This window comes from Physeter macrocephalus, chromosome 4 (genome assembly GCF_002837175.3).
Source record: "Physeter macrocephalus isolate SW-GA chromosome 4, ASM283717v5, whole genome shotgun sequence".
Classification (NCBI taxonomy): domain Eukaryota; kingdom Metazoa; phylum Chordata; class Mammalia; order Artiodactyla; family Physeteridae; genus Physeter; species Physeter macrocephalus.
The window spans coordinates 143766859-143790786 of NC_041217.1; the positions used below are offsets into that span (position 1 = coordinate 143766859).

At 41.7% G+C, this 23928-nt stretch overlaps 1 protein-coding gene across 1 annotated transcript in view; it reads left to right on the forward strand.

Moving 5' to 3' along the window:
- Nucleotides 1–23928, forward strand: part of AGBL4 (AGBL carboxypeptidase 4) — an 807237-nt gene that overhangs the window by 272800 nt on the left and 510509 nt on the right. Inside the window, exon 4 of the mRNA XM_028488196.1 lies at nt 1215–1431. Coding sequence (XP_028343997.1) covers nt 1215–1431 — 217 coding nt within the window. The remainder of the gene's footprint in view (nt 1–1214; nt 1432–23928) is intronic.

Here is a 23928-nt window from a genome sequence, read left to right on the forward strand (position 1 = left end):
GTCTTTGTTAAACATTTCTTGCATCTTCTCAATCTTTGCCTCCATTCTTTTTCCGAGGTCCTGGATCATCTTCACTATGATTATTCTGAATTCTTTTTCTGGAAGGTTGCCTATCTCCACTTCTTTAGTTGTTTTTCTGGTGTTTTATCTTGTTCCTTCATCTGGTGCATAGCCCTGTGCCTTTTCATCTTGTCTATCTTTCTTTGAATGTGTTTTTTGTTCCATAGGCTGCAGGATTGTAGTTCTTCTTGCTTCTGCTCTCCACCCTCTCTTGGATGAGTCTATCTAAGAGGCTTGTGCAAGTTTCCTGATGGGAGGGACTGGTGGTGGGTAGAGGGGAGTGCTGCTCTGGTTGGCAGAGCTCAGTAAAACTTTAATCTGCTTGTCTGCTGATGGGTGGGGCTGGGTTCCCTCCCTGTTGGTTATTTGCCCTGAGGTGACCCAACACTTGAGCCTACAGGCTCTTTGGTGGGGCTAGTGGCAGACTCTGGGAGAGCTCACACCAAGGAGTACTTCCCAGAATTTCTGCTGCCAGTGTCCTTGTCCTCACGTTGTGCCACAGCCATGCCCTGCCTCTGTAGGAGACCCTCCAACACTAGCAGGTAGGTCTGGTTCAGTCTCCTGTGAGGTCACTGCTCCTTCCCCTGGGTCCTGATGTGCACACTGCTTGGTGGTGTGCCCTCCAAGAGTGGAGTTTCTGTTTTCCCCAGTCCTGTCGAAGTCCTGCATCAAATCCTGCTAGCTTCAAAGTCTGATTCTCTAGGAATTCTTCCTCCCGTTGCCAGACCCCCAGGTTGGTAAGCCTGACATGGCGCTCAGAACCTTCACTCCAGTGAGTGGACTTCTGTGGTATAAGTGTTCTCCAGTTTGTGAGTCACCCACCCAGCAGTTACGGGATTTGATTTTATTGTGATTGTGCCCCTCCTACCGTCTCATTGTGGCTTCTCCTGTGTCTTTGGATGTAGGGTATCTTTTTTTGGTGAGTTCCAGTGTCGTCCTGTCGATGATTTTTCAGCAGTTCGTTGTGATTCCAGTGCTCTTGCAAGAGGGAGTCTCCAATCTATTTTGATCATAGATTGGTATATGTTGTTGTCCCTGGCCACCACCTAGGTTTCTTGATGTTACAGTTTCAATCTTGGGCATTTATTCCCACTGATTACATTTTGAAGCTTAAACAACTGTTTGATATGCTCAAATTTCTTTGTATCTTTCAGGCAAAGACTGCCACCTAAAAATGTTTACTACTACCGCTGCCCGGACCATAGGAAGAATTATGTGATGTCCTTTGCATTTTGTTTTGACCGAGAAGAAGATATTTACCAGTTTGCTTACTGCTACCCATATACGTACACTCGCTTTCAGCATTACCTTGACAGCCTACAAAAGAGAAACATGGATTACTTCTTCCGGGAGCAGCTTGGTCAGAGTGTGGTAAGGCCCATTCAGAAATGGGAAAGCTGGGGGTGGGGATCTTAGCAATGGTTTTTATAGAATGCAAATAATAGATATTGGTGCTTTGTAGACTATATGCTCTGGAATTTTAAAAATCATGTTTTTTTTGTGTAATATTTTGCTACTATGGCCACCAAGAAGTCAAAGAATAGGATAGGCAGATGCATGTCCTTCTGACTGAAGCTGATAAAGCTCTCTAACAAAATACAAAAGTTCTTGTGAATCCCCAGAACTGTGAGATGAAAAGAAGGCTCTACTGGGTGTTACAAAAGGCGTGAAAGCATTTTATGAGTCTAAGCTTACGAGATGAAGAATAAATTTGCTTTTTATTGAATTTAACTTGACTGCAGTGTAGGTTAGCAGGTGGTGTGCAGTATGGTTGTGCTGTCCCCAGTGTGTTCTATCTCTGCCATCTATTAGTTCCCAACCCTTCTTCCTCCCCCAGGTTTAGTTTTCTGGGTCTGGAGATTTCAGTCTTACATTCTATATTAGTTTCCTATTGCTGACATAACAAATTGCCATGAACTTGGTGGCTTGAAACAATACAAATTTATTATCTTACAGTTCAGGAAAAGTCTGAAATTGGCCTCTTTGGGCTAAAATCTAGATATCAACAGATCTGTATTCCTTCTGGAGGCTCTAGGGGAGAATTCATTCCACTACCTCTCCCAGTTTCTAGAGGCTGCTTACATTCCTTGGCTTGTGGTTCCCTTTCAGTCTTCAAAGTCAATATTGACTTATCAAGCCTTTCTCATGCTGCACCACTCTGATGCTGAATCTCCTTCACTCCTCTTTCACTTATAAGAACACTTGTGATTATGTTGGGCTCACCCAGATAATCCAGGATAATATATCCATCTCAAGATCTTTAACTAGATCACGTCTGTAAAGTCCCTTTTTTCATGTAAGGTAATATATTCACAGGTTCCAAGGATTAGGACTTGGACATTTTGGGAGAAGGGGTGCATTGTTCTGCCTACCACACTTTCCTACTCTCTTTTCCTCTTTTTCTCCCTGCCCATCCCAGGATCTAAAAGTGTCCTTCACATTGGATGCATAGGCTTTGTTCTCTACAGTCAGAAATACTTCAGTTGCTAGTAAAGAATATCTTCCCTCTACTCTAATCCTCTTCCTAACAGTGCTTCTGATGGGTGCCATGTATATCTGGTGCCTATATCTTTTGAACTGAGAATTGGGACACAGGGTGTATCAGTCAGCATGCTAGTAGGAAACAGATGGCAGCCTCACATTAGGATAATTTGAGGAGAGCTTATTAAATGGGCTGTTTACAAGGTGAGGGCACTGTGTACAGAAACTATGGGGTATAGTGCAGTTCCCTGGGGCTAGTAACAGCTCAAAGGGTGTGAAGGGATGAAATGGTTAACAGAACCCAATAGTAGAGAGTCATGCAGTGGGCCATCTTGAGTGGAACAGTGACCTTCAGTTGAGGAAGAAAGTTAGCCTGAGATGATCCCACAGGGAGGGAGCTGAGAAAAATAAATACATAGAGCTCATTCTCTTACTTCCCTCTGATCTACTGCTAAGGGTCCCTACTGGCCAACCCAATTGGAAATCAGAGGGCAAAAGAGCCCACTGAAGTAATCCATACAGATAAGTTTCCCTGAACAAAGAAAATGATGGAGAAGGGCAGAGAGTGGTTGTAGAGAGCCAAATAGAACATATTAGTCACACATGGTCTGATCAACAATGTATTACTGGAAACAGTGAGATTATTTCAGATGAGACTGTTGGAGAAATCCTGAGACGAATATTTGCCAGACATATGACTTACGATATAAATTAAGAGAGAAAGAGTTTCATTCAATATTTGTGACTTTTTAAGGGTGGGATCTGTTCATTTCATTCTTGTGTCCACTCCAGCCCTCTCTTAGATTTATGCCAGGCAGAATATAGGTGTACATTGAATGGCTATGGAGTAAATTATTGAATGAATGAAAGAATGAATTAAGATATATCTAGAGACAATGTGAAGAGCTAAGAGCATCAGAAAGCTGATAGGAGGAATAATAGGATAAGTTAAGCTTCCAGTAACTAATATACAAAATATATACCTAAAGTAACAGCTCATTAAATGAGATAGAGGTTTATTTCTCTTCCATATACAAGTCTAGATGTAGGCAATCCAGAGCTGATAGTGTGGCTCTGCTCCTTGAAACTCTTAGGCAGTCAAGTTCTTTCAGATTTCTGCCCTGTCATCCCTGGGATATGGCTCTCAAACTCAATGTCAAATGTGGAATTCTGTCACATCCATGTTCCAGGCAGCAAGATTAAGAAAGTAGGGGGAGAAGGGAGAAGATACAGTATTGTGGCACTTTCACATTTATCCCATTTGATAGAGCTCATATCCACACTTAACTAAAGGAAGGATGAGAAATGAAGTCTTCATTCTGGGTGACCATGTTTCTAGCTAAAAATTAGTAGTCCTATAGATATGGAGGTGAATTAATATTGAAGGACATCCTGAAGTCTCTGCCATAAGAAGGTTGAATTATGTGTCCAGCTCTAATACCAAACTACTCATATGACCTTGAATGTTACTTCCCTTTTCTGGGGACAAGTTTTTCATCTATAAAATGAGAAAGTTGAGGTTGATAGGGGTTTTTGAATTATTCTTTGAGGAATTCCTCAGTTAGAATAAAATAATTCGAGACCCCTGTCCTACTTCAGACCCTGTGGGGGGTACTGTAGGGATATATAATGGAGTATACAAGTCATGGTGTACTTCCAGAAATGTATTCCATACCAGAGAAAATAAGACATTTAAAAAAAAATATATAATGTTTTTTAAAGTATATAATTAAGGATCCCATGAGGTGTTTAAAGAATTTATGGTCAGACTAAACATCACGGAGAAGATGGGCTTTACGCGAGTCTTGCAAGATGGGTAGGGTTACTGAATACAGAGTTGGCGAGAAGGTAGCCCAGAGAGCAAGAAACAGCCTGAGTCATTGCATGACAGTAGTCGGTCAGAAGTCTGGTTTGATTGGAATAGGGAACCTTCCTACTGGAAGATAAGGATAGACAGGAAGATTAGGACCAAACTCTGAAAAACCTTGATTGTCATATTAAAGAATTATGGCTGTATCCTTTATTCAGATTCAACACACAGACACTAGGCCAGGAACTTTATATGTACTATCTTACTTGTTTCTCACAACAGTTTTGTGGGGTAGGCAGAATTATCCCAGTTTGGGGATAAATAATCTAAGGCTAATAAGTTACTTGGCTAAAGCTATATGGCTAGTTCATGACTAGGCCAATATTTAAACCCATGGCTTCTAATGCTGTGCCCTGGTACTTTGATGGACTCATTGCTCCTCTCCACATTGGACCTACTAAACTCGATAGTAGATTTTTGAGAAAGGGATTATCCCTTATCCAAAGCTACATTTTAAGAAAGTAAAGTTAGTGGAAGTGCAGGGTGTACCTCTGCTGGCTAAACCAGATTACGGGAGGTCTGTGGGTTGGCACCATCCCCCTGATCTGGGTCTTGAAGCAGATACCAGAGACGTTAAGGCCTTCTGGCATACTCTTGCAGATAGGACAGTTCTTGGTTACCAGGGCCTTTGATATGGCTTGTGTCTGAAGCCACCACTATAATTAGTTAATCCCTACTCCAATTTGGAGGGAGGATAATTACAAGTAGGAAGGCTAAACATGTCAACAGACAATTCTTAGAGAGAGCAGGCAGGAAGCAAGATTTTGAATTTCTAGTGCTAGAACTATTAATCACCATGGACATATCTTCTATTGCTACTAATTATATCATCCAAAATGGCATTTTATTTGGTTACTTACCAGTGACCCTTTCTAACGCCAGCAAAAAAATCCCTTTGTGCATACATCAAAGCCACAATCTGACATTTAAGCTAAATACATCATAGGAAAGATCTTTATTTTCTTGTTGTTTTAACACTTTTATTGAGGTATAATTTACATACTATAACATTAACCCATTGTGAGGGTACAATTCTGTGATTTTTAGTAAGTGTATAGAGTTTTACAACTATCACCACAATCTAATTTTAGAACATTTCATCATCCCAAAAAGTTCCCTTGTAAATCCCCACTTCCACTCCCAGCCCTAGGCAACTATTCATCTGTTCTCTAACACTGTAAATTTGCCATTTCTGAACATTTCCTGTAAATGGAATCATGCACTATTTAGTCGTCTTTTGCATTTAGCGCCTTTCACATAGCATTACATTTTTAAGGTTCATTCGTGTTGTAGCATCCGTCAGTAGTCCATTCATTTTTAGTGCTGAATAGTATTCTATTGAAAATATATACCACACTTTCTTTTTCTGTTCTCCAGTTGATGGACATTTGGATTGTTTCCAGTTTGGGGCTATTATGAATAATGCTATTATGAACATTCATGTGCATATCTTTGAGTGGACATGTGATCACATTTCTCTTGGGTGGATTTCTAGGAATGTAATCGTTGCTTCATATAAGTTCACATTCAACTTAAAAAAACAAAAAACGTGCCAAGCTGCATTCCAAGTTAGTAGTGCCATTTTGCATTCCTACCAGCAATGTAGGAGAGAGGGTTGTAGTTTCTCTATGGGCTTGCTAACACTTGGAATTACCTATATTTTTCATTACAGCTATTTTAGTGGGTATGTAGTGAAATCTCATTGTGGTTTTACTTTGTGCTGCCCTAGTAACGTTATGTTGATTATCTTATAAGTGCTTATTTGCCATTCATATATCTTCTCTGCTGAAGGGTTAGTTTAAACCTTTTATCCATTTAAAAAAAAATTGGGTTGTGTTCTTATAATGAGTTTTGAGAGTTCTTTATTCTGAATGCAAGTCCTTTGTCAGCTTCATGCTTTGCAAAATCCCCCCCTAATCTATACCTTTAATCTATACCTTATACCTATACCTTAATCTATACCTTTTCATTCTCTTAACCATCTCTTTTGAGGAATAGAAGTTTTTAATTTTGAAGTCCAACTTATCAGTTTTTTCTCTTAGGGATCATGCTTTTAGAGTCTTATCTAAAAGCTGCCCATCTGAAGGCCACAAAGATTTTCTCCTATGTTTTCTTCTAAAATTGTTATAATTTCCACTGACATTTAAATCCGTGATCCATTTTGAATTAATTTTTTATATATGGCATGAGGTAAGGGCCTTAAGTTCACTTTTTTTTGCATATAGATATCCAATTGTTGCAGCACCATTTGTTGAAAAGACTAACCTTTTACCCATTAATTATCTTGGCACCTTTCTCCAATGCCTCTACTCAGTTTTTCTTTTTTCTTTCCTAATTTCAAGGCTAAATTGTCAGGGAGTCAACCCTGTGTCTGTGTAGGTCAGCTATGATTGGACCGAGTTTGTGCTCATCCACTCTGAGTCTGTAATGCTTCCATCCTCTGACAGTGGATTTGTGTGTGGGTATGGGGAGCACAAAGTTAGGGCAGTTTTCAAGTCTGCCCTGGCTTTTACTTTCCCTTTTGTGTTGTGTTCCCTGTGTGCATATGTGAAGCCTCAGGGTTGTTCATGTGTGTGTTGCTGCTTTAGGTTTCTTCTCAGGTCTCTGATGAGCCTGCACCCAGTCTCAGCCAGCATATTCTTGTCCCAGCTATGCAACTGTGGGCCCTTCTCACTTGCCCACAGACAGTGCTGCTGGGTCTGGGCACTGCCTACTTCTCCAAATTAACTGAGTCCCTTCGACCATGACAGAGAAGCTGCCAATCCTCACAGCCTGGCTTGTCCTAGCATTCACCAAGCCTGGGGGAAGATGGAACCAATCCAGGACAGAACATCATATATTCCCATTCTTATTACCTGAAGTTCAGCCGTTTTTAAAACATAATAGTTTTGAGATTATTGTCAATTTGGTCAGTTTCCAAAACACTGAAATGGTTGTTTGTTTCAATTTTGTCCAGCTTTCTATTTGTTTTTTGGGGATAGCATTTATCAATACTCTCATTCCAACATAGCCAGAATTAGATTTTAACTGACTCACATGAGTTTTTAAATCATAGAGCCCTTGTACTGTCAGACATAGTGAAATATTGCATTATTTTCAAATGTCATTGGACTAGAGGAACCATAACTCGTGTGTGTGTGTGTGTGTGTGTGTGTGTGTGTGTGTTTTGAAAGTATTAGATGGAGAGAGTGATTCCCATACTTAGGGATACTTGCCAAAAGGAAGTGTCTAACAAAGAAAATAGTCTGCTAGTGTATTTTAGGGAATCACTAGAAAATCATTTATATGAGAATAATATTGTCTAGGCTCTACCACTGGCTAGCTCTATGACCTTGGGAAAAACATTTCTCTATGGGCCTTAGAAAGTCAGCCCAGATTATTTCAAACATCCCTTCCAGCTTCAACGTAAATTATGGTTCAAATGTTGATGGCATCCTTTTGTATGTTCTAAGACACTCATTAGCTTGTTGTAATGTTGCCTCTCAATCTGCCCTTTATTTTATAACAATGGTAGTTATTGAGTGCTTAGCATGTGCCAGACCCAATGCTGTAACTTTTATATGCATCCTTTCACTCAGTCCTCACAACACTCCTATTATATGGTTAGTACTATAATTGAATGCCTAACATGTAACCAGCTTGTCTAAGCTCTGGGAATACAGCAGTAAAAACAGGCATAAATACATGCCTTCATGGAGCTTACATTCTAGTAGAAAGAGACAGACAGTATTGGAGAAATTAAGTCAGGAAAGGAAATACATTTTGGAGAGAAGCCTTCACTTAGAAGGAAGCATTTAAGCTCTGAGCTATAAGTATTATCTTCTCCCATTTGCATTTTTAAAAGCTGAGATACAATGAGATTAAATAATTTGTCTATATCATGTAGCTGGGATTTGAAGCCACACCTTTGTGGACCCCAAAGGATGGATTCTAAACCAATCCTGGATAAGGAAGTATTCTGTTTACATAAACAGTTATTTACTAAATTCTTCCAAAGCCATTCCTCAATACTACAAATATCTAGTAAACACCTTCTACCTGTCAGGCTCTATATTTGGTGCTGGAGACAGGAAGATGAGTACAAAACGCACCCTGCCCCTAAGAAATGCTCCATGTACTGCGTGTCACAGACATAAAGGCTAATAATGGCAATGATGGTAAGAAACTTGATGTAATAGAAGTAGGAGGCAGAGGAGAGGCACAAGGGAGGAAATGAAGCATTAAGGAAAGAGGCATCTTGAATTGAGAATCAAAACATGGATACAGAGGCTGAGACGCCTGTTGAGTCCTGACTATTTAGTATGGTTCCAAATGACAAGAGCACAGCGTCAGCCGAAGAAGAACAAGAGGAATGGTGATTGGGAAAGAATGAGAGGTAGGTGGAAGCTGGGTCAGGAGGGCTTTGAATGCCAAACTAAAGAATTTGGACTCTATCCTGAGGGCAGTGAGGAACCAGGCAGGAGGGAACATGATCCTTATGGCACTTAACCCTTCCATCTCCAGGCTGCCTCTGCTGATGGCAGCTGATCTAGAAGTCAGGTTAAGTCCTGCCTGTCTGTCCAGTTGGCTCTCCTTTTCTCAGGCAGAGATATTTCACAGGACAAGAGCACTAGGAGGAAAACTTTACTACCAAGACACATGTATAGCAATGATAATGTCATAGAAATACCCAGAAAAGCTTGTCTCTTTGATCTTAACATTTCACACAATTTCAGAGTTGGCAAAGACTATAGGAGTCACACTCAAATTTAACAAATATATTAGGCATTTCCTATGGGCAAGGACCTAAACTGTATAGAACGGCATCTTCTCAACATTCGAGAAATATGACTTTTCAACCACTGTTCACATACCTCTTGAGGCAGCCTGAGCTCTATCCCAATGACAAATAAGTCATACCATCTCCAGAAGGAGCTGCCTCCCTGTAACCTCCTCTCTTTGGTTCTACCACCACCCTCTGGGCTCACCCTGCATGTACTTGTGCCTCTAGCCCCCGGACAGGCCTGCAAAGATAGCAAGACAGTGGCCACAGCCCCCTCAGGAATCTTCCCTTCTCCAACCTAATCCCTTTCTTCCTCCTCTCCTCCCTCTTAATTCTACATTTCTTCATATTCCATGGTTTCTAAACTCTGTCCCTTCTTTGTTGTTCTCTAGACATGATCTAGGTTGTTAATTTCCTTCTTAAAATACCAGAACTGAATGTAAAACTCTGCAGGTGATCTAAGCATGCCACAGCCGAATAGAACCATTGCCTCTCTTGCTCTGAATCCTAGATTGCTAGAAATGTAGCCTGAATTTATGTTCGCTTCTTTTAACAGTGAGGCCTTCGTGTAGTAAATTTTTGTTATTGTTCTTTAAATAAAACTTATTTTTTATTTCTTGGATAGTCTTTTTTTTTTTTTTTTTTTTTTTTTGCAGTACGTGGGCCTCTCACTGTTGTGGCCTCTCCCGTTGCGGAGCACAGGCTCCAGACGCGCAGGCTCAGCGACCATGGCTCATGGGCCTAGGTGCTCGGCGGCATGTCTTCCACAAAACCGGTCCCTGGTGCCAAAGAGGTTGGGGACTGCTGCTGTGTATCATAGGGAACTCTACTCAGTGCTCTGTGGTGACCTAAATGGGAAGGAAATCCAAAAAAGAGGGGATATATGTATATGTATAGCTGATTCATTTTGCTGTACAGTAGAAACTAACACAACATTGTAAAGCAACTATACTATAAAAACTAATTAAAAAAAAGAAAGTTAAAAGAGCATATATAACCATGAAACATTTGTCAAAACTAATAAATTAACATTGGTGCATTACTATTAACTAAACTACAGAACTATATTCAGATTTTGTCAGTTTTCCACTAATATCCTATTTTGGTCTCAGGAACTGATCCAGGATACCACATTGGCCTATACTAATAGATTTTACAAGTATAATTGTGACCTCTTACACTTACCCTAAGTTTAAACTTATTGGTTTTAGTCCTTTGTTCTAGGCTGCTGTGATCATTTTGAGAGGGGATATATGTATATGTATAGCTGATTCATTTTGCTGTACAGTAGAAACTAACACAACATTGTAAAGCAACTATACTATAAAAACTAATTAAAAAAAAGAAAGTTAAAAGAGCATATATAACCATGAAACATTTGTCAAAACTAATAAATTAACATTGGTGCATTACTATTAACTAAACTACAGAACTATATTCAGATTTTGTCAGTTTTCCACTAATATCCTATTTTGGTCTCAGGAACTGATCCAGGATACCACATTGGCCTATACTAATAGATTTTACAAGTATAATTGTGACCTCTTACACTTACCCTAAGTTTAAACTTATTGGTTTTAGTCCTTTGTTCTAGGCTGCTGTGATCATTTTGATTCTTGGATTCTCTTATCTGCAGCATTAGTGACATCCCTCAGAATTTTTAAAGAATATATTTTTTAAGAGTTAGTTTAAGACAAGGATACAAGTGTTTATAACAGGATAAAACCGGAGACTAAGAACAGAGGTCCATGTATATTACCAGATACTTCTGTGGAATGCCTAGTTTGGCATTTTTATTTCAATCCCTGAATTTGATTTTGCCACTAACCCCAGTAGCATAAGTCATCTAAGTGAACAAGACTTTACTTGTCTCCAAGTCAACTCAATTAAATTCAGTTTAGTTCAATTTAATTTAGAATCTCTTATGTACCACGTGCCATGATAGATCTAGAGATAAACAAAATGTAGTCCCTTCTCCCATTTCTCCATCTTGTCCATAAGGATCATATGTAAAGTTTTATGAAATGGCTAGTTCAAATACATGATGAGTGAGGGAGAACCATATGGCAAAGGACAAAATTTAGAAAAAGGAGCAGTCTCTGGGGAAGGGTCTGGCTAGGTGGGGCTCTACAATGGGGACCCTGGGCAATAGGAACTCCCGCCAGGACTCCAACCCCTTCTTGTGAAACTGGCTCCCAGATCAGCAAAGTCACAGTGAGAATGGTCTGGTGGCAAAGGGAAGATTCTGAAAGCCGTATCTTGAAAGATTTTCAAAACCTAAGCCAAACTAAGAATCTGGGAGTCAGACCATCCCCGCAAAAAAATGCAAAATCATAAAGCTGAAGTGAAGATAGAGAACATAGTATAATCAGAGAAAGCCAGAAAGCTAGGTAAGAATGAAGAGGAGCATAGTGGATAAGTATAAGGAATTCTGGAAGAATTTAAGATATAGAGCTTGGCAGCTTCCACTACAGTCCTTGTGTGGACTTGTGTGGAAAGGCCAGGATCTCAGAAAGGAGCTAGAGGTAACCGATGACCTTGTGGGCAGGAAACAACAAACAGAAGGTAATACCACAGAAAAGAGGCTAGAGAGGCCAGCACAGTTCTGATCAGCATGATATCTTCAAAATAAGGTAGTCCCCTTCCGTTCTTTCTCTTCCTTCTCCTTTTGTTCTTTCTTTGCCTGTGAAGTAAAACATCATGGAGTTGCGGCTGGCAACGTGACCAAACAAATGTATGAAAAATAATTACATTTGGCTGAGTTTTAAATTGAGTAATAGTTGGAAGTCAGTAATCTCAATTATCAGTCCCTAATCTACCTCTCAGGAGAGTTCTATGGACCCCCATCTGCACCAAACCTTGTTCTGATCCGACACTCTAAATTAAACAAGCTTAGTGCTTTTGGCTCCCTTGCAGCAGGCCACTTCACAAGTCACCACTCTCTTGGCATAGTTTTTACTATTCCCTCCAAAAAGAGTCCAAATTAATTGAAGGCAGGTACATCCTCTCAGCATCTGGCTGAGGGGCTTCCAACCTACCCTACTGATGTAGGTGGTCCTTCCACTCTAAACCTCAGCTCTGGGCAAACATGGGCCTGAAGAGGAGATGTGGGGAATCTAGCTGGGTTCTCTCTCTGCTAGAACAAGTAGACACGTGTCTGCTATACCTCAAGCTGCAGAGGCTGACCCAGCCTACCACATACCTGTTCCAAACCTGGGTTTCTCCGGTTCAGTGAATGCATCACCATAATGCCTGTTGCCCATGTCAGAAACCTGTCCTATTTAACTCCTTTTTATTCACTCACCACATACTATCTGTCACCAGGTATGCCCAAGGCTACAACTCAATATCCTTCGAATCTATGTCTTCCTTATCTCTGCTGTGAGTGCCCTAGTTCAAACTATCTGGGTCTCTCAGGAAGTTACAACAGCTTCTTTAGCGTAAGAGCACAAGATGTGAGGTGAATAGCTTCCAGGCTCTCTCTCTCTATTCTACTCACACAACTATGTCAGCATTACATGGCTGCCAGAAAGTCCCAGACCTCCTCCTAACCTTGTGTTTCCCCTCACTTCCTCACTGCTTCGCTGGTACCTGACCAAGAGACAGAATAACCTGCCAGCTAGGTTGCCAGATGGCATCCTTCTTGCTAACAGATTGCTATTTTTAGATCATTCTTTCCCCTCCCTTTTAAAAAGACATCATATAGAAAGATGTATTTTGAGCTTTATGCTATCAGTCTATATAATCCACTACCACTTCTTATTGCTGTCATCCGCTCACTTCTTGGACACTTCCCTCAAACATGGAGGACTTTGGTTCATGATTATCTTTTTCACTACATTGCTGCCACCATGTTGAGTGATTTCGGTACGTGTGAAAACAACCCATTGAACACCTGGCCTCTGTTTAAGCTAAAATAACAAATTCTATTATGGTCTGCAAGATCCTGCATAATCTGGCCTCTGCCTGCTTCTCTGGCTTCTGTCATACCCTCTTACTCTGCTGTCCATGCCCTAACCACACTGGCCTTCCTACAGTTTTTTTCTGTGAGCCATGGATTCTCTCCCTCACTTGCATACACACTGGCCCTCTACCTGAAATGTCATTTCTCTATGGTCCTTTGCCTAACTACTTCCTATTCTGCTTTCACTATCCAACTTGAACATCACTTCCTCATGGAATTTTTCCCTGATGCACTGTTCCCCAGACTAGTTTGAGAGCCTGTTTCATGCATCTATAATATACTGTTTCCTTTTTAAAACGCTTATCACTCTTCTGGTGAAGAGTGAACACATTCATTCAATATCTATCTTATGGTCATAGATTTAGGGAATATTTTTGTATTTAAGGTATGTATAGGACTAGGGGCAGGTGAAGAATTTGTGCTGTTGCGGCCAAAATTCCTTCTTGGTACCTCTCTGTGTGGTCATATTTTGTTACATCCTCTGAAGCACATTTCCATTTTGTTGAATCAGAAGAGTGTAACATTAGGGCACAAGGTCATTTCTTTTATGTGAGTCATAGAATGTGAAAGCCAAGAAGAATCTTACGTGTCTCTAGTTCTGGGGTTTTAAAACCATGCTCCCTGTATCTCTAAGGAAAGATCTGGGCTCTGAACAATACCTTAGGGGCCACTGAGGAGGGAAGGGAAAGAGGGGCTTCTAAGAAGTCAGGGCACTGGCCTCTCTTGCCCTCCCTTGCCATGCATAGCAGTGCAGCCCCTACTTACTGGCCTTCCCCGTAGACAGTTTGAAGAGAGGACTCAGCTGCTAACAATGTTTGCAAACGTATCCCTCTTTCTACAGCTGGAGACATTGGGGCCCAGAGAGGGCAAGTAACTCTCCTGAGTCACCCAGTGAGTTAGTGGCACAGCTCTAGCTGGAAACCCAGCTGCTGACGCATAGGTTGTCCACTGCAGCCCACTGCTTCTCACTCCCAGACCCATCTGCAAGGTTTGCTTGTTTGTCTACTCTTTCTGCAGACATTAACTGAGCACCTGCAAGGCAATGAGAAGGAAATTAGATGCCTTAATCAGTAGTGTGAGCTACATGCGTTAGAACCCTGACTCTGCCACTCACTAACTGTGTAACCTCTGTGCCTCTGTTTCCTCATACATTAGTCCTCCTCTCAGTAGATATCCAGAGAAACCCATTATTCAGTCATAATTTAAGTGAAAAGGTCATGAGGCCTAGAGCCATAGTAGGATTTGAATTTTGCTCTGCCCCTTACATCTTTCATATGTCAACTTCTCTAAGCCTCATCTGCAAACTAGGTGTTGTGATTTAGCTTCGGGGTTATGGTCACGGCAAGAGGCTTCTAGTACATGTCAGATAAAAGATGTGAAAGTGCCTCCTGAGTTGTTTGTTATTACTTGGATACAATGCATTTGGAATACCATATTTCCCTTACCAGACTCTAAGCTCCCTGAAGGTATACAATTTGTCATATTAAAATGAGAACAGGTAACATTTAGAGTACTTACTACATACCAAGCATATTCTCGGTACTTTATTATCTCACTTAATCAGCTCAACAACCTTATGAAGCAGGTACAACTATTGTCCCCGTTTTGCAGATGAGGAAACTGAGGCATACTACTCATAAGTGGTAATATCTCTATGGAAGAAACCAAGGTATAGGTGATTGGTGAGGAGTGGGAAAAGAACTTGTAGGAACATGGAAGAGGCTCCTAACTCAAACTGGGGAATCAGAAAGAACTGTATAGGTGAGGTACTATTTAAGGTCTCTTTTAAGACAATGGGTGAGAAGGACTTTGGTGATGTGGTAGAGGGTACGAATTGGAAAGATATCTAGAAGGTCATGCTCAAGATTGGCTGAACGCTGTGGAGAAGGAGGTTTGGGAGTGCAGAGAGGAAAGGCCTGGGTCTGTCAAAGGAAACAGTTTGGGGAAAGCTGTGGCTGGTGGTGGGTCCCAGCATAAGTCCTCACTGCTAATGCCACTGCTTAGAGCTCCCTTGGGGATCATCCCTGCCTAGAATAAATCACCATCAATATAAAAAGGAAAAGAGAAGGGGGAAACAAGGAATCAAAATCATCATCAACTAGTTCAGACATTATCTCTTGGCCATTCCTAAAAGACAAAAGTGTTACAATGACAGTGGTTGGAAACTCAGAAGAGTGGTCACGGTGGGTGACTTCTTAAAGGCTCTTAGGGAAAAGAAAATAGAATCAGCTGCAGATCATTATTACCCGTTTTCTAACAAAAATGTCCTGGTGCAGGGAGACTTGATAAATGAACTCGACATTTTCCTGGAATCCTATTTCCTAGCATTCAGAAATATTGTTCCGGTGTTAAAAAAAAAAAACCCAAATCACTGACTACAACTTTTGGCCTTTTAAAATGTATTGGCTTAAAGAAGGTCTCATAAAGGTAGGATTTCAAAGCAACTTGCAAAATGATTTTGATTCAGACTCTGCAATCTTACTTTCCAGAAGTTCACATTGTATTCCTATTGGTGACTGTGCCAACAACCAGTGATGGCTTGGGAACAATATGATGGGACATGTTGTTCACAGCCCATAGCAAGGACAAAGCGCAGGCCTGGCAAAAGAGGGGTATGAGTCACCCCACACCATTGCAGTTGAAATTGGAAAATACAGGTGAGATTTGACGAATGGCCAGGCCCTGGCTAGAATCTGTGCGCCTTCTCAGAGCTTGCTGTTGAACTTCCGAGGGAGTCCTTTAGCTGGTACGGCTGAGGTTGCAGTAACCCTCTCCCAGGGCTCTGCTTGTCTCTGTAGGATCGTTACCAGAGGTAGGAGAGGAGAGGTGGGAGGGAAATGGGTCATGAGCTACCTGCCAGGGCCTCCCGGTGATTGGACATTCTGCCAATGAGGCTGCTGCTGCGATTGCCTTTAACACTGCTGACTGCTGCTTTCTCCCTTTCCTGCTTCCCTGTTCTCTTTTTTATTGGCCAAAAATATTATTTAAATGTGCATTTATCTGTAAGAAGTAAAACTATCAAATTCTTAGAAGAAAACATAGGAGTATATCTTTGTGATCTTAGGTTAGGCAATGGTTTCTTAGATATGACACCAAAAGCACAAGTAGCAAAAGGCAAATTGGATTTTATTAAAATTAAAAACTTGTGCTGCAAATGATACCATCAAGAAAGTGAAAAGACAAGCTACAGAATGGGAGAAAATAAGTTCAAGTACGAAAAGCCCAATTTAAGTATGGGCAATGGATCTAAATAAACATTTCTCCAAAGAAGATAAATGGTCCATAAGGACATAAGGGAATACTCAACATCATTAGCCATCAGGGAAATGCAAATCAAAACCACAGTGAGATATCACATCCCAACTTCTACACTGTCTGTAACAAAAGAAGACAGATAATAATAAGTGTTGGGGAGAATGAGGAGAAATTGAAACCCTCATACATTGCTGGTGGGAATATAAAATGGTGTAGCTGCTTTGGAAAACATTTGGTAGTTCCTCAAAATGTTAAACATAGAGTTACTCCATTACCCAGCAATTCCACACCTAGGTATGTATTCAAGAGAACTGAAAGCTTATGTTCACACAACGACTTGTACATGAACATTTACGGCAGCATTATTCATAATAGCCAAAGAGTAGAAACAACCAAATGCCCGTCAACTGATGAATGGATAAACGTATTGTATATCCAATACAATGTATTATTATTCAGCCGTAAAAAGGAGTAAAGTACTGATACATGCTATAACATGGATTTTATTCCTCTTTGTGATTGTTCAGTTGCTGGGTTCACGGTAAATTCTCAAGAACTTTTTGTTGAATAGATATATTAATTCACATCTCTCTTTAAAGGAGAAACTGCTGAAAATGTTCAGATTCCTTCTTTGCCTTCCCAAAGAGATATCATTTCAGAAAAGGAAACATAAAAACCCCACCCTGTTTTCTTTACTGAGCCTTGGATTGGATTAATTTATTAAATGTTGGACTTTTTTCTAAATTATTTAACTTCATCCCCCAATATAATTGGATTTCTCTGGCTTATTTACCAAACTTTGGCAATAAAAGACAGTTATTTGCTAAAAAGAGAATAGAGGTATTCTCTTCTTCAAATTCTATTTTATAGGAAAGGTAGCTTCTAGTGTATTTCCTACATTTAAAGGGGATAATAATAAGATATTATTATGCACTGCAGCCATTTGAATTAGCCTTCTCTTTTTCATTCAATAATATTCATACATATTTAAAAGTTTCCTAACTTTATCTATCTAGGTCAGCAGAATATTACCCAAGCTTCATATTGTTTGTCCAAGTTGACATTTTACAAGAGTTGGGGGAAGATACATGGCGGGGAGTTTTCATCTCTTTCTCTCATTCATGATGCCTGTACTGCAAGTGGTTGAAGTCATACAAGTTTAGACCTAGAAAGACCCTGAAAGATTAGTTTTCTAACACCTTCTTCTCCCAGCTGAGGAAGCTGAGGCCTAAAAACAGAATAGGTATGTAGTCTCCGAGAGTATGATCTTGATTTCCTGATTGGGACTCTTATGTTCTTTGCATTTCGACGAAGAAGAACGCTTTTAGTCATGTTATCTACCATTTTCTCCTCATACACTATGTGTCAGGCTCTGTTTTCACCTTATCTCATGTAATCATTTCATCTTTAGGACTAACAATACGTTGCTATTGTTATTCCCCTACACAGATGAAGAAACCAGGGCTCAGATTAACTTACTTGGCTGAGCTCACATAACTAGCATGTGGTAGAACCAGGGTTTTGTACCCAGCTTTGTCTGACTTCAAAATGTAGGCTCTGTATTCTGCATGGATCCTTTTACTGACTACTCATGTGTTACTGTGGGGATCTAATAGGACTGTGGAAGGATTCACTCGGAGGTGAGGAGGGCTTTACTCTCTGGAGTCTCCAGGGTTCCTTCTCAGGGCAAAGTTGCCTCTTGGGGCTCTATTTTGCCTCCTTCCTAGCTTGCCTCATGACCCAGCCTGCCTTCCTCTTCTCTGTGACTGTGATCCTACCCTTGTTCTCCTGGGCTTCCTGCCTTTAACTTACTTGGGGAGGCTGATTCAGTCCTTCTAGCTTCTCCACATCTTTGCCCCCCAAAACAAGGCCACAGGCCCTCTTCTGTTTTGGGTTTTCTGTTACACCCTGCAGGTACAGACTTGGGGAACAGGGTAGCAGATGAAGGTACAAGCAACAATGAGGCAAGGCTCTAGATTCTCTTGGTGTTTGTTCTTGCTCTGGGCTCCTGTTCCTCCTTAGTTATCTCTGAGTGTGTGGAGCTCATCTGGCTGCCCTTCCCTTAGGTCCACCCTTCCTTAGGTCTAGGAAGGCCTCCTCCTCCAGGAACCTCCCTCTGTGCAATCTGAGGGCCTGAATATGGTCAGGAGGAATGATAGGTGTGTTTCCATCTCTGAGATCTTCCTCAATACTGGAGCCTCCCACACGTAACTGGGTCTCTGCCCTCTCCAGCCCTGCTCTGCCCAGGAATGATCCTTTTTGGTTATTTCCTCTCAGAACTGATTAGGTCCAACTTGGACAGACAATCACCTGTCGAGGGTGCCACAGAGGTGGGGAGGGTGCTCCTATCCTGGGATGAGGAGTGTGGCTGAGGTTCCATGGAGTCACTTATAGGCCTAAGGGTTTGTAATTTTGTGATAACGGATCTACACTTTCTTTGAAGGCTTGAAAGTACCATGCCCATGAGAGGAGGCATTATGATTAAATGCTATTAGTGGTGACAGTAGTGATGACAACAGTCACAGTAGTAACAACCACCATGTCACTCTCAATTGGAAAGAGAATGTGGAGGTTTTGGAGTCAGACAGATCAGCATTTGAATCCCAGCTTCACCACTAATTCATTACCAAATTAAGCAACTTATTTCACATTATTCAGCCTGTTTCTTCACCTGCACATTTTGGAAAAAAAACCCTTTAATTTTCATGGCATTTGTCACGAGTAACGTAAAACAAAGTTAAAATTTATTGAGTGCTTATATGTGTCACACGAAGTGAAAGCTAAGCTCTTGGTATGTAAAAATCTTGTATAATTCTCACAACAACCTTTTGAGACATATTCTGTTACTCTGTCCTTTTTCTAGATTGAGAAACTGATGTACAGAGAGATTAATTAACTTGCCTAAGATCACATAGCTAGTAAGAGGTGGAGCTGGGACTTGGGATGTAAGCGTAAATAATTTGTTTCAAAAGTCTGTGATTAAAAAAAGATCAGGTCTGTAAAGCAGTTGCCATATTGCCTGATACACATTAGTTTCTCAGTTGGTAACTGTAACTTAACAGTATATTGAATTTCTAAAGAACTACATAAATGCAAAGTGTTTGTTTTTGTTATCTTTAAGACTATGTCTCTTTCTCGTCACTTAGTAAACAGTGCCTAAAAAGCTGTGTTTACAAGAGAAGGGAGTGAGATTTGGTATTTATGTGCTTCCTACTATCAAGGTAGACAGCCACATTTGATAATCTTGGCTCCAGTTGGTTTATTTTAGGAGGCCTAAATTATTCACTTGGAATGTCTGTACTGATTACATTGACCACAGGAAAAAATGCCAGTGCAGCCTCCCACTTCAGCTGGCTGTGGGTCAGGCTGGTCTCAGAGGAGAAGCAGCTTTCATTGAGGTGGGGCCTCCTCATGCAGATGTCAGTGTGTGCGTTGGGGGAGAGAAAGGGGATATGTTATTGTCCCCAAGTTATGTGCTGTTCTGAAACCCCTAGAAGTCTCCTCAGGACAGAATTTACCCTCATATGGCGTATAACTAGTCTCTCATCCAAGAGCAGAGCTTTTCCACAACATCCCAGTGGGTGACTATCCAGGCTCTACAGACATGCATTAAGGCATGGGGAGCTCCCTACTCCCCAGAGCAGCTCTTCCAACCTCAGACAGCTCATGTCTCCTGTTCTCCTTCTGTGGAGCCAGGGAAGGAGTCATTGGTGGAGTTTTAAAGATACAGTCAAGGGGCCTGAAAGTCACACAGAGAAACTAGAATGGAAGGAAGAGCCTAGGGTTTTGTTTTGTTTTGTTTCTGGTTGTGGTGCGATTGTCAATGTACGGGCCAGTGAGTGATGAAGTCAAACTAATTTTATATTAAGTACACTTGGGCTGCTCCGTGGAGGGTGGCAGAGAACATTGTTAGGGAGTTCTCTAACAAGTAAGACAGCAGTAAGAAAAATGAAAAAGTGATAAATTCACAAACAATCTTGGAGTTAAAATTCACAGAACCTGTGGTTAATTGACTATTATAGGCTAGGGAAGAGAGAAATCAAGCACTACATCTAGGTTTCTGGCTTCTCTGAGCTGGTGAATGGCAGAGCCACCAAAATGGGGAAGAAGGGGATTCTGGGGAATGTGTTATGTTCAGCCAGAACATTCAGTATCCAGAAATGTGTAGCAAACTCACATGTATTTCTAAGAGGTTCAGTCGTGTCAGGAAGAACTTCCAAGCAACAGTCGGTATTGGAATCAGGTGGGTGGTGACCTATAGCTTCTTCTCCCCTCAGTCCCTCACCACTCTCTGGGGCCTGCAGGCATGCTCCAGTCTCTAGGAGAAGAGATGGTAAGGATCTGAGGTGGGGCTTTCCAGGTTTAGGTGGAGACTGACCTTGTATTCCAAGAAAGACACTGTGACCAACTCTGACTCCATTGGCGTGTAAGGATCAGGGCCTCACTTCAGGTGTGTGTTCTAGCCTAAAACAACAAGATCCCAACTGTAGGGAAGACTAAGTCTGCTTCTGTACTCCCTGCCTTGTCAGGACTGGCCCAGGAACTGAGCACGGCTAACCTTCCAGGTGGAAGCAGCAGTGCCTGCAGAATCAGAGTGGAGACTGGGGGAGGCAGGGGCTAATGACTTTTGCCTCTTTCTGCTGTCCCACTTGGTAACTTCATCCTAGATTTGCTGCTTACTTGGTGGGCTTTGGTATAACTGCAGCTCCTCAGCTTGCCGTGTGGGAAAAGACAAGGCCTGCGATCCTGGTGGAGGGATGAAAGAATGAGTAGAGCTAAATAGGCAGAACTGCCTTTACATTGTCTTCTCAGAATCCCCAGTTCCTAAATCCACACTTTTGGGGGTCCCTGAAACAGGCTACAAGCCTGTGGCCAAAAGCATTATTTGTAGTTTCCACAGGATAATCGCTCTATTCACTGCCCTGATCCCTGTCTGGAAGTTGCTGTGTATCCATCTTGCCCATTCATTTGTTCTTTAAATTCTTTAACTCAATATGTATTGAGCTCCTATCATATGTCAATCACTACTCTATATACATGATACAGAGGTAGCAGTTGTGAGTAAAACAGACATGGTCTCTGCCCTCCTAGAGTCTAAAGTTTAGTTGTATGGTGGACGGCCAGAGTGGATGACTGGATGCCGAAGGGATCCATAAGGGTTTTTCTGGAAGCAGAGAGAGGTAGGTTAAAAATGGATAGGGACTTTGCATGCATTGAAAGCCTAATGTAAGTCAGGTGCTCTAAATGATTTACATGTATTATTCCACTTAAACTCCCAATAACTCCATGAGGTAGTAGTACCCTAGGTTAAAAATAGGAAACGGAGCATCAGAGAAATATTAATTTCTTAATATTACATTGCTACCGAGCACTGATGTAATTCAGGCTGATCTGACACTAAACCCTGTGATGCTTCCACTGCATCACACCACTCTTCTACAAGTCCTCCAAGAAAGTCCAAGTTATACGCTCTGGGCTGACTGATCTACCATGGCTCTAAACTAAGGTTATGCAACCTGAGGTTCAAGGATGGGTTTTAAGGGATGCTCAAATTCCGCAACACTAGATGCCGAATGTTGCATATGTATGTAGAGGATTTGTAACTTCCACCAGATTTCCAAAGGTGGCCCTGACCCCGTATACATCAAGAACTGCTACCTATCCCATTCTAAGCTTCTTCCTCTTCCTCTTATGTCCACCTGCACGTGGCTGTTTGTCGTTGAAGAGACAGTGTAATATGTCTTAAAGACCTTGGAACTGCCATATAGGAGTTCTTGACACCAGCCCCAGCCATGCCGCTGACCTGCAGCGGGCCTTTTGCGAGTCTCCTCTTCACGGTGAGGCTTGCCTGTCAGGACGCTGTGAGCCACGTGTGGTCCTGAGGACAGTGTCTCCCAGCTGGACTGCAAGGCACGTTGCAGGCATCGGGCGCTTGGCAGACTCCAGGTGGCAGTGTGCAGAGTGACGGGCGCTGAGACCGATGGCGGCAGCTGGGAAGGCAGATCCCTGCTGTCAGGGCTCACTGAGAGGCCTGCTTGCCCAGTCCCTGTAGGGCATGAATAATTCTATCAGACCCCGCATCCTTAGGTGGACAGCCTTTTAGGTCACCTCCTCCAACCTTCCACCCAATAGGAGCCAGGAGATAGGCCCCTTGGTGCTGAGTCTGTCACCTGTGTCTTTAACGTGACTATGGCCCCAGCTGGAATGTGCTTTCTTCCTCCTGCAATGTCAAAATGCCTGAGTTCTCAAGTGACTGAATCAGTACTAAATATTTAATGCACAAAGTCAGCCTTCCTGGGGCCTTTGATCTGAAACTTCTTAAAAACATCTTAAAAGCCCTTCAGAAACTGGTTAGTATTTCATCACAGTCACTTAAAATAGATATATTTTATCAAAACATCCTGTCAGAAACCCTGGAGGCGGTATGACTAACCCCCAGCGATTCTGACAACACTGCTTCCCCACGTTAGGCAGCCAGTGTCTCTGGACAGCCCCGCCTACACACGGAGGGCACAGCTGTCACAAGCATCCCCGATGGCTCCAAAGCAGCAAGCAGAGGAGGCGGCAGGGCTTGTCAGAAGCCTTGGGAGCCTGCATCAATAACACCCCCATGAAGGGAATGAAAGTTTATTGAGAGTTTGCCACACACCAGGCCCTTACCTGGCTTCTTACTTGTTGAATCTTATGGAATCTTCACAACAGTCCTGTGAGACGGGTGGTGGTCTTTCTATTCTGTCAGTTTGGAAACTGAGGCTCAGGGGCATACATGACTTGCTCAAGGTCACAGAGAGGAATTAAGATTGCAACCAGGTCTAGCTCAAAAGCCTGTTTTTCTTTCTTTCTTTCTTTTTTCTTTTTTCTCCCCCCATTGAGATTGATCCTTTCACTGAGGACTCTCAGTTGTTTCTTTTTTCAAAAAGAAAAAATAACATTTAATAAAATTATATAACGAGTACATGCTAACACAGAAAAGGATAAGGAAGAAAGTAGAAATCACTTGAAATCCTACCATCTAGATAACTGTTCATAATTATCTCTTGAATGATGACTGTATTTATTTATCGATATTTTGCCACATTACAATAGTTTCTTTATTAGTCATGCAATACAACTTTCTCAATGCCCTACCATTCCCCCAGTGTTAGGGGAGAAATGAGGGAAGAGAAGTGTGTCATGCCCCTTTCCTCCACTGCCAACCTGAGGGGGTGAAATCAATTCCCAGAAAACCCCACCACAATGAAGAGCTAAAGTAGGCCCCAGAGTGGGGCAGAGGGTTCTGTCCTATTGCAGCCACTGGCCAATCTGATGACCTAAGGAAGGCTACTTCGGTGAATTCCTGCCCTCCTAGACTCCCACGGCTGGTGTTGGGATCAATAAAACAATGAGATGGAAGTTTTTGTAAACTGGAAAGTATAGTACAGACGAAGAGAAATGTTAGAAACAAAGCCTGTGAGAAGTAAGGTGTCTCCACACCACTGGGTAGAGTGACCATATATATCTCACTTAGTATGCCTGTCAACTCAACATAATTATTAG